General features: G+C 29.6%; 3 protein-coding genes and 1 long non-coding RNA gene across 5 annotated transcripts; all 4 read right to left on the bottom strand.

Moving 5' to 3' along the window:
- Positions 1 to 298: 298 nt before the first annotated feature.
- Positions 299 to 2670, bottom strand: LOC139786688 (uncharacterized). 2 transcript variants are annotated; one of them, XM_071725810.1, is made up of 3 exons: positions 1596 to 2670; positions 637 to 1374; positions 299 to 518 (listed from the first exon to the last, which is right to left on the bottom strand). In XM_071725810.1, exon 1 carries the CDS (start codon positions 2531 to 2533, stop codon positions 1625 to 1627), a length of 909 nt encoding a protein of 302 aa, XP_071581911.1. In that variant the 5' UTR covers positions 2534 to 2670; the 3' UTR covers positions 299 to 518; positions 637 to 1374; positions 1596 to 1624. The 2 variants fall into 2 exon arrangements, with proteins under 2 accessions (XP_071581911.1, XP_071581910.1); XM_071725809.1 differs by having other exon boundaries at positions 637 to 2670.
- An 84-nt stretch (positions 2671 to 2754) lies between these two features.
- LOC139786686 (uncharacterized) lies at positions 2755 to 5178 on the bottom strand. Its single transcript, XR_011722375.1, has 3 exons — positions 3702 to 5178; positions 3263 to 3381; positions 2755 to 3053 (listed from the first exon to the last, which is right to left on the bottom strand). It is a non-coding gene; the product is annotated as an uncharacterized lncRNA (long non-coding RNA).
- Positions 5179 to 6201: 1023 nt separating this feature from the next.
- LOC139786682 (uncharacterized) lies at positions 6202 to 8502 on the bottom strand. Its single transcript, XM_071725805.1, has 5 exons — positions 8299 to 8502; positions 7552 to 8049; positions 6744 to 6961; positions 6510 to 6669; positions 6202 to 6373 (listed from the first exon to the last, which is right to left on the bottom strand). The coding sequence occupies exons 1-5, from the start codon at positions 8492 to 8494 to the stop codon at positions 6267 to 6269; spliced, it is 1179 nt and encodes a 392-aa protein (XP_071581906.1). The 5' UTR covers positions 8495 to 8502; the 3' UTR covers positions 6202 to 6266.
- A 310-nt stretch (positions 8503 to 8812) lies between these two features.
- Positions 8813 to 10867, bottom strand: LOC139786690 (uncharacterized). Its single transcript, XM_071725811.1, has one exon. It carries the CDS (start codon positions 10865 to 10867, stop codon positions 8813 to 8815), a length of 2055 nt encoding a protein of 684 aa, XP_071581912.1.
- Positions 10868 to 11006: the final 139 nt, after the last annotated feature.

Genomic DNA, 11006 nt, shown 5'->3' with positions numbered 1-11006 from the left:
GTATTTTATATATTTTTAAGTATGCAAATTATAAATTTGCACGTTGCTAAATCAACATTTTATTCAGCTCATAAAGCTTCCTCTATGAGAAAGACAAATCAATATCTATTAATAATTATGCATATAAAAAGGCTTCCACAAAAGAGGAAGCTTTTGAGCAAAATAAAATGTTGATTTAGCAACGTACATAACTTGCATACTTAAAAACTATGAGAAAGCAATGTGCAAGTGGAAACTTGCAAACTTTTTTTAACTGTTTACTTATTTATTGCAACGTCGACAGACGATTACTTACCCTTTAAGAGTTTGTGATTTGTCGAATATAATTAGAGTGATTTCAGACTCTTTCTTCTCTTCTTCTTCTTTGCTTTTTTTGCTCCAAGAAATTGGGAACGATGCCAGTCTTAACCAGTCTTTGGCCAACTTTGATCGTTATGGGCACACCACCAAAGTAACATTCGTACCAGCAATCATCGATATACAATTCTCGAATAAATGTTCCCAGTTTGAAGAGATGCCTGCAACAAGTAAACCAAAGAAATATAACAATGCTTCAATATAAATTTCAGTATCAATTTTCAATGTCAATAATAATATAAGTATAGCGAGCAACCGCAACAAGTTATGTTTACTTACCTCAGATATTTGTCCACTCCAAGTGGGTTTGCCATTGCCCCGTTAGCCATTTATAAGAAATGTTGCCCGCTCAGCACGTGGCTCACAACGCACGGACGTGGGGTTGGATTTTGCTGAGCATATTTGATATTTTCTATATGTAAAATTTAAAAGAAATAGATATACAAAATGATATCACAAAGGGATAGAGAAAGTGTAAAGTAGGAGGAGAAGAAGGATTAAAAAAAAACGAAAAAATACTTACCATGGAAAAAGGAAAATAGGAAGGATCATGTGAAGAAGCACGGAAGTGATGGATTCTAAGATTCATGAACGTTAACTTCTCAATAATTGTTATTTCTTGTTTCTTGGGTAGATTTAAATAGAAGAATTAAGCGAAATATACTTATATCCATAAATTATCGTTTTAAATATTATTTCCTTACTTTAGTTCAAAAAGAACAAGCACAAATAGCGAAAAGAGTAAAAAAATAGCCATTAGAAATCCTAAAAGGTAAAGAAAAACTTGCAAATTAACTTTATAAAAGTGTGCAAAATGTATTATTTTATATTATCTTATTTTATATTATATGTTATAGTTTTTGTATAGAGGTTGACAAAATATAATACCTACAAGCTAATTAAACATTGTTTATTACTGCTGAAATTATACGCAGGCCAATTTAACTCCTTTTCGAATGTGACGTCTTGAAGTGCCGGAAATTGGGCCCGTTGGTGCTATAAAGTGCGGCATGAGCACTTCGATAGTGCCAAAAACGCCGGCAGTAACGAGCATTATGAAAATAATTATTTATTTATTAGAACTGAATGATTTAACTAAAAATATAGGTGAATCTTACTCAGAAAGCTTTAATGCACGTGTTAAAATAGTTCGTTTGGGGTTTAACAATATATCGCGTTCGTAAATAATAGAAAATCAAGGCCGCTGCTATAAAGGTGCCATTAACTGGGCCGTTTACCTTAGTAAATTTGTTCACTTTTGTAATTTTCACCTCGTCTCAAAATACAGAATCGACCTCCAGGTGATAGAAAGAGAAGGAGAGAAAGCAACGGAGGAGTAGAACGAGGAAGGAGAGACGGCCGAGCGTGCGTGAGCTGGACAGATCGGCCGCCGCACGGCAAGAAGAAGGAGAGAGAAGGCCGGGGGGGGGGGGGAACGGAGAAAGAGGAATACGGAGAGTGAAAAGGGATGATCGAAGAGGGGCGAGAAGAGAGCGTAGAGAGTGAAGATCGGTGAAAGGATAGAGGAGGGAATGGACCGAGTGGAAGGCGAAGAGAAGAGAGCAGAGGGAGAGAGTGGAGAGAGGTGAAGACAGTGGATACGAAGAAGAGATAAGAAAGAATCGGAAGAAAGGGAGAGAAGAAGTAGGTGAAGGCGAAGGGAGAATAATAGAGGAGGAGAAAGGTGAAGAGAGACGGAAGAACGGACTGAAAGCAGAATCAGAGATCGGAGAGCAGAGAGACGAGACAAGAAGTGTGACGGGGTGACGCAGGAGCGGGGAAGAGAGACAGAGAGGTAGCAGGAAGAGAGAAAGGGTGTGAAGGGCGAAGGAAGAGAAAGGAAGGAAAAAAGGGAAACGTTAGGGAGAGAGCGGAGGAGGAAACGATGGAGGAGAGGAAGACGAGGTGGAGGATTGTGGAGAAGGCGAAGGAGGAGAGGGCGAAAGGAAGAAAAGTCAGGGTAACGAATAGGAGAGTATGGATAGAGGACAGAGAGTGGAGGTGGAGTGAGGAGCGGGAGGAATGGGAGAAAAAGCAGGCTAAGAAGGAGGAGAAGGGAAGGGTGTGGAGAGGGAGAGGGGAAAGGATAAGGGGCGAGGGAGGGAGGGAGGGAACAAGAATGTAAGAGGCCGCATGGCCAGGCCGGGGTAGGAAAGATGCTAAAAGTTTGTAACATAACTCGTGCTTCCTATAGATGTAGAATACGCGAGAATTTTTTAGCTGCCTGAATGTAATATAATAACACTATAATATAATGCAATAATAGTAATCATTATTTATATTTGCTCAAATATGTAATATAAAGATACAAGAGAGAGAGAGAGAGGAGAGAGAGAGAGAGAGAGAGAGAGAGAGAGAGAGAGAGAGAGGAGAGAGAGAGAGAGAGAGAGAGAGAGAGAGAGAGAGAGAGAGAGAGAGAGAGAGAGAGAGAGAGAGGTCACGTATAACTGTGTCTTGATATTTACTGTTTGTACTAAAAATCTATAGTTACTGTTACGTATACTTTAGATTTTCAGTACAAGCAATGAATATTGAAACGCAACTTATATAAAGCAATTAAACTTTTTATTACTCACTTACCTATTAAACAAAGCTTTTCATGAGGCATTTAAAACATTTTAATTTTCTAAGAGAAGAACAATGTCTTTTTTATTTCCTTCTTTCTCTCTCCGTTTCTAAAATTGCTTGATGTAACTCTGTAAAAATAAAAAGTTTAATTACTTCATATAGGCTGCGTTTCAATATTCATTACTCGTAGTAAAAATCTAAAGTTTACATAACGGTAGCTAGATTTTAAGTGTGAATAGTTAATATCAAAACACAGTTATCCTTGTAATCTTATATTTCACATATAAACAGATATAAGTAATAAACGAAACAATTTAACTTTATATTCCCTGCTTACCTATATATTAAATGAAGTTTCCTAAGAGTCACTGAAGGCATTTCAATCTTCTAAGGAAGCACGAAGTTTTCTATTCCCTTCTTTCTCTCTCTCTCTGTTTCCAAAATTACTCGATGTAACTGTATAATAAAAAATTTAATTGCTTTATATAAACTACAATAATTATCTTTTTTGCAAAGTAACAATATGTTTTCTTTCCACCAATTTTGATTCATCTTATTATTATTCTGTACATAAAAGTGTTGAGGTACAGTTACCAAAAAATGAATAGTTTACGAGATATTTTATATTTTATGTCGAAAAGTACCAGAATAAAATATAAAATATTTCGTGAACTATTTTTTGATAACTCTACCAATACCTTTATATGTAGAATAATTAGAAGAATCATATTATATAAAAAAATCATAAAATTCTGTTTTAAAAAATAACGATGAACCTTTATATGACGATTTTTTGAAAATTTGATTTCCTTGATATCCTACAACTTTTGTCTAAAACGTTTTTCCATATCTTCCATATTTTTTTAGATTTCCCTGGAGTATTTAAAATAGCACATCCTGTATATACATTGGTACGTTCCCAAGCAGACTATTTATGTTTAATAAATGTTTTAAAAACGTTTAGCCGATACGTTTTCATTATGTATAAAAGTACGTTCCTTAAACCGTCGAAATGTCTCGTGTGAAAACGGTATTTTAAACTAGTTTAAAAAACGTTGAAATAAACGTTATAAATTAATTAAAGAAACGTTGAAATAAACGTTATAAACTAGTAAAGAAAACGTTAAAATAAATATTCTAAAAAAATAAAAAAAAGTTTAAATAAACGTTCTAAAATATGTTTGAAAATTTCTTAAGTATAAATTATATAGACTTTAAAAAATGCTGAAAAATTTTAAACTAAATATTATTTGAGTAAATATGCATGAAAGGTCAAACCTCACCAATTTTATCGCCACTTAAATATGTTGTAGGAGAAGTCTTTCTGAGTAATTCTATGCAAGAAAAAAGTGAGGGACGGCATTGGTTTAGAAGAAATAGCAAAATTTCACAATTTTAATACTTTTTTTAGGTATTAAAAGTAACATTAATAAACATTATAGTTCTAAGAGAAGTAATTTGCTGATATTGTGTACTGACTATACACACATATCAGCAAATTACTTCTCTTAATACTGAAAAAATAACATATTATTACAGCATGTACGAACTTTAATGTTAAACTACAATTTATTGTATCTTCTAAACAATACCGTCCCCCACTTTTTTACGTAGAATTACTCAGAAAGACCTATTCTACAACATATTTAATAGCGTTTTTCACTGGCAGAACTGGTGCACATTCAGTGCACATTAAAGCCGTCGTACATAAACCAACGTAAAGTGTATGTTTAATATAAACGGGTTAAATCATAAAATCTTCAATATTCTTTATTGTACTATTTGACAAATATGTACTGGGTATTTTATCAGTCAAAATATTTACATTTTACTTTAAATATTAGAGATTAAATCAGTGTACAACGGCTTTAGGCAATAAAATTGGTGAGGTTTAACTTTTTATGGGCATTTACCGTTATTTAATTTAAGATAATTTTTTTATCACAATTAAAAAATAAAATATAAAATTTTACAGACACAAGTTATATATTTATAAATATAATCACAAAATAAATATTATAAAATTTGTTATTTGTTTATTATATAAAATTATCTCAAAAATGTTTACACACACATACAAAACAAATAAAATTTTAGCATCTATATATGAGACTGATAACAAAAAAAGATATTACTTTATATTTTATTTCTGTTAAATAATGTTTTAAATTACTATATATATAAAAAAAAACCATAACCTAAATACAACCTGTGATTTTATATAAAAAGAATACGTAGAATAATTTTTTAATTGATTTTGAAAATTGGCACGATATAATTTTATCTGATTATATATAAAAATATATAATTCTACAAATTTTTATATAATTTTATATAATTATATATAACTTTATATTAAGGTTTACTTTCAAAAAGGATTATATTTTATTATATAAAATTATATATAATTTTTGCATTATTTTGCATCAAGAATCAAGACAGTGTTGGGTGAGTCTTGCGTTGTATTGCTGACAAAGATATATGTCTCGCGGATGTCATGATTTTGCTTCGCAGGAAGCCTGCTTATATTAGCCTCCAACTGAAATTTACTTACGAGTTAGTCTTACCATTATGCGCCGCCTAGTGGCGTCGTTGCAAACTATCACGGAAAGACAGCTACCGCGCGCATGCATCTTTCTTAACTGCATGTACATTATTTCTATATCTTTGACACATAAAATTATATATAATTATATATCTATCTACATATATAAAGACAAATGTCCTGACTGACTGACTCATCAACGCCCAGCCGAAACCCCTGAACCTAGAAACATGAAATTTGGAGAGTGTATTCCTCTCATGACGTAAGCACCCACTAAGAAGGGATTTTTAGAAATTCGACCCCTAAGGGGGTGAATAGGGGTAAGATGTGTTTTCAGATGACTTTCTCCCTGCTTGGGCCTGATGAGATATCGACTTGGTTTTTGCTTACAAAGGTTACCCGCATACAAGTGTTTAAAAACATAATTCAAGATTTTGCCCTAATCAACCCCTAAAGGGGCAAACCTAAATTCGGGGGTGAATTATAGAATCCTTCGCATACCGTAGCGAAGCACGCGGGTGTATCAAGCTAGTTATATATAATTATATAAATTTATATATTTTAGGATTTACTTATTTAGAAAAATTCTATATTTATTTATATAAAAATATATTAATATATATAATTATATAAAATTATATATAATTTTACGTGAGGAATCAGATATAATTTTATATAATTATATAGAATAATATATATTTTATATAATTACATATTTTAATATATGAAAGTAATTAGTTAATAATTACGTTGAAATTATATAAAAATGTTATCATGAAATTCACACAGAAATGAATTAAGTACTACGCAACTTAACTCGGGTCTTGGCCTGTTTTAGCCAATCTTTAATGACTGTTTCGATGTCGTGTGTTGTCACTGAAGGAATTGCTTTGCGTACAGAATCTAAAAAAAGAATAGCTAAATTAATAACATTAAAATTAAAAACATTTTTATTTTTATTTATTTATAAAATTAACACTTAAAATAAAATTAAATAAAACAGTATAAATTTATTTAATTGTAATCAAATAAAATATACCAAGAATCAAATTTTTTGATTTAAGTTCTTTAAAGGGTTTTTTTGGAGCTCTTCCTCCCCAGTTGAAATTCATTGCAAATTTTGAAGTTATGAGATTTTTCATTATTTTTCTAGTAATTCCCGCTACTGTATGACCTCCAACACGACTAAATTTTAATATCTAAAAACAGACACATTATTAAATTAATAAAGTTTCCACTAATCTCAAATTAGGCCAAAAAATGTAACACTCACCATATTTTGATAATTTTCAGTGATAGAAAGATACTGCTCAAATTCATCAAGTTGTGTTTCATTATCAATTGGTAGCGTTGGGACATTTGTATCTTGAAAAACCTCTAATCCTTTAGGTCTTAAAAAGCTCAATATTTCACTCAAATCAGGTATAATAATATTATTCTGAATGTAATCGAGCTTTCTAAGTTTTTTCAAAATTAATAATTCCAATGGTTCTGTTATAAAAAACAGTTTAATTAATATAATTTTATTAAGAATGGTTTTAATTAACTTATAGATTTAAAAAAATATATATTAAAAATAAACTAATTTTTGGCAGCATGTTGGTATAATGAAAAAATAATATATTTACTAATTTGTTATTTGTAATAAGTTAATTAAATGCGTTCTAAATTGTAAATAATTATTCTGAATTGAATATTTATTATATAAGTTAATTAAATTGATTATCAATAATTTTAAAAAATTGTAGAGCATTTTCCATCATCAACATCGTTGACTATATTAAATCTGACATAATTTATTCTAACTTTAATTTGAATATTTATATAAAATACTTATATATACATGAAAAAATACTTATACTTGAAAAAATACTTATATGTTCAGCACATTTTCTATTGTACATTTTTAAATTTTATATAAAAGAAGCAATGTCAATTATAAAATTAGAAACTTTTTATTTTTATACTTTTTTCGTATTTTAGTTTTAAAGATAATGATTGAAAGAGAGCATTCTAAACTTTTAATTATGACTAAATATACAATCACTAGTAAAATGTTATAATTTTACAAAAGAACTAACCTGAATTAGAGATAGTAAAATCTTCATTTTCTGTATCATTCCTTACACGTGAAACTGAATTTTTTGTACCATTTATAGAAGTGGTTGGTACAACAGAGTTATTAAAATTTTCATAGTCTTTATCATTCCTTACACGTAAAACTGAATTTTCCTTTCTGTGACCAACTGTACCATTTATAGAAGTAGTAGCTACAGCATTTTCATTTTCTCTATCATTTCTTATACGTGATAATAACTGTTCTCTCCGGCTAACAGAGTTTTCTCTGGCTAAAATACATTTATCAGGTGATCTAATTTTAGGAGGAGACCTTAGTCTACTTTTATTTTTGTTTTGTTTTGGCTTATTTAAAGCAAGACTCTCTTCACTTGAAGATGAATAAGTTTTATTCTGTATTCTTTTTCTTTTTTTTCTATATTCATTATCATTATTTTCTTCCGAATCAAGATGGGAGGTATATTCAGCTTTTGACAAGTGAAAGCGAGCTTCTTGATATGTATCTGCAATTAAACAATGTGTACCTACTACAAACTGTATATATTTATCCAATATAAAGTTACCAATATAAAGTTTATCTTTTAGAATTGACTATTGTAATTTGTTATAAATATATTTCAAAATTATACGATTTTTTATGATTTCTCAAATAAGTAAAATTATATCTTTAATAAAAAATTGACTTATTTCCAGAAAATAGTACATATAAAGTAATAAAAATAATTTATAAAATTTGTTAAAAATGTATTTACTGTATTTATGTAATACTCTGGCAGCATATTCGGTCCATGTGTTTGGATTAGGAATTTCAATTGACAAAACAGCTTTTTTGACTCTGTCAGTGCTTTTGTAATAAGGCCAAAAACATTTAGTTTCTTTTTCATTCATCCATTTTATTGGTATAACCTCTGTCTCTGCGGTTTCAATAAATTCAGCTACGCAATACATATTTCTGAAATAAATACAAATAAATACAATATTATAATTATATAAACATATAAAGCGATTATATTAAACTCATAAATGCCTTATTAATTATATTAAAAAAATAATTGCTTTTGTTTACCTTAAATTTATTAATCAAGACAAGTTAATTACTTAATTCCAATATTTTAAAACTTTCTTCTTATATATTCTTTCTTATATATATTAAATATGAAGAATTCATAATAAAGATTGCTAGTTTAAATTTCACACACTCTAATGTAATATAATTTAATAACAGAAATAAAACAAGTAATAATCTGAAAGTCTTAGAAAAGCAACTTAAGCTAACTCAAAGTGTAATAATGGAAATATAATATATGTATCAATTTCAGATTGATTTTCTGGTAGAGCAATTAATTTTCTTTTCACATTTTTTAAATAGTACACATAAAGTGTTGGGTTTAAATTAGAAACTTTAAAAACATGAAAAATGGATGAATTGCATGGATAGTTATAAAAGTTTTTCTTTTCTTTATACTCGTTAACAACTATATAATATTTTGTGTCAACTTCATCAAATAAAATGTTTCTAATTCTAGCAATATTTCCATTATTTAGTTCTATATGACTATTATTGTCTGATATTGATAAAATATAAGATGGTGTTATTATTTTACGGAATTGTTTTGTATGCTTATACTCTCTTGGTACAGGGCCATTAATATGAGAATGTACTCCACGTATAATCTCTTCTTTAGAAGATATTTTAAGCATATTCAACTCATTAATGCGCAAACAGATTTGTTGATGGGGATTAGAAGGCCCTCGAATCAATTTTTTTAATTTGCCTAAAAAATTTTCAAAGGGAAAACTAGAATAATCCCATAATACACCAAATTTTCTAACGTCATCACAAATATGAATAAGATTATGAAAATTATAAACAAGAATGTAATTTCCATAAATATGTTCAGCATGCAAAACAAAATTTTTTAAGAGTTCTTCAGCATAATCTATATAATGTTTAACTGACTCAGAATTAGATAGAATAAATACTGCACAATGCAAAAGCATAAAATGTTCATAAACTGCATTTTCTAACACATCTTTTAAGACTACAGGCCCAACATATAAAAGAAAAAGTCTGTATTCAGTGGCCTTCCATCTGCTTAATTCTGTTAAAGATCTTGTTTTTCTTGCAAAATCATTCGGAATAAATGATCTCAAGAGCAACATTTGTTTTGAAAATTTCTCAATTGAATGAAAGGAAAGCTTATAAGGTGGTTTTCCAGTAAAAACCCAGCGAGACAATAAAGTTCTCATTACTCCTAATCCCAAGTGATGCATAGGATCTAAAGGAAATTGGCTTACTACATTAATATTATATCTTATTAAAGGAGAAATGCCTTTGTGATGATCTTCATCAACCTGATCGTAAAATGATTGATCAGTTCTTCGTGTAGCAAAAATATCTTTAAATATCATCCGATGTGAGACACTAATTCCTTCAGTAAAGCACTTTTCACAACCATGCTTTCCATTATGAGAAGCACAACATTTTAAATATGCTCGAGCTGGAGCATCACATATGAAGGCATTTACTTTTATTTTTATTTGCTGTCCGTTGTAAAGAAAACCATTAGTTGACAGAACATTTAATTCAATTAAAAATTCTTGTAAAAATAGATCCAAAGGTTTCGGTTTTCCAGTGCCTGTAAAAATGCCAACTACAAAAGGATTTTTATTTTTTATATTTAAACATCTTATAAGAATAGGCCATAGACATATTCCACTACTTTTATAAATTGGAATACCATCAATATTTACATCAATCTTTAAAGTTTCAGTCACATTCTCATTTAAATCACTTAATACTTTCAAGAGATTTTTTCCAATACCAATATGTGTATATGAACCATTATCTAAACTTAAAATATTTAATGTTCTGGGAGTGTGAAGTATAGTTTTACTCCTTAAGGGAAGACCATCCATATATTCATTTAAGCGGATTAACAAATTATCTAACGCTGAATGAGTTACATTGTGTAATAGAGCCCATTCAACCAAGGATTGTATCATTTCATTGCAAACTTTTATCTTTTGTGGTGATTTTGCAGTATTTGGTGATTCGTTAAGAACTTTTTCTACCAAATCAAAATTATTTTCGGTGCTATGTGAATCACTATCTATTTGAGAAGTCGAGGATATATTTAAACAATCTGTCTGCAACTTGTGTTTAGTTGCAATTAAGCACATGTCATTCCACTCGGTTTCGATATCGGAATCACTGAAATTACAATTAGCTTCTTTTCTACGATAAGATTCTATCTGTTTCAATTCTTCGCATGCTTCTTTGGCGAAATGTCGACTTCTTTGTCTTTTAGAAAGAGCCATAATAAACAATTTTTTTCCTGTAACCTTTTATTGTTATATGAGCAAACAATTATCGTAGCACAATACGCACAGCACAACAAATAATTTACCTTATTAATATTTTACTTGTGTTCATGGAACTAAATAACGCACATCAAGC

This window comes from Temnothorax nylanderi, unplaced genomic scaffold (genome assembly GCF_030848795.1).
Source record: "Temnothorax nylanderi isolate EJ_2023f unplaced genomic scaffold, tnyl_v1.0 TNYL_tig1111_pilon, whole genome shotgun sequence".
In the NCBI taxonomy this organism is placed as follows: domain Eukaryota; kingdom Metazoa; phylum Arthropoda; class Insecta; order Hymenoptera; family Formicidae; genus Temnothorax; species Temnothorax nylanderi.
This window is presented reverse-complemented; position numbering and strand designations above follow the sequence as displayed.

Coding starts and splice junctions, on each gene's coding strand:
- LOC139786682 (XM_071725805.1), bottom strand. CDS start 8,494: ATGTATTGCGTAGCTGAATTTATTGAAACCGCAGAGACAGAGGTTATA. Junction 6,670..6,743: donor CTGAAAATTATCAAAATATG/GTGAGTGTTACA, acceptor GTCTGTTTTTAG/ATATTAAAATTTAGTCGTGT. Junction 6,374..6,509: donor ATCAAAAAATTTGATTCTTG/GTATATTTTATT, acceptor TTCTTTTTTTAG/ATTCTGTACGCAAAGCAATT.
- LOC139786688 (XM_071725809.1), bottom strand. CDS start 2,533: ATGTTACAAACTTTTAGCATCTTTCCTACCCCGGCCTGGCCATGCGGC.
- LOC139786690 (XM_071725811.1), bottom strand. CDS start 10,867: ATGGCTCTTTCTAAAAGACAAAGAAGTCGACATTTCGCCAAAGAAGCA.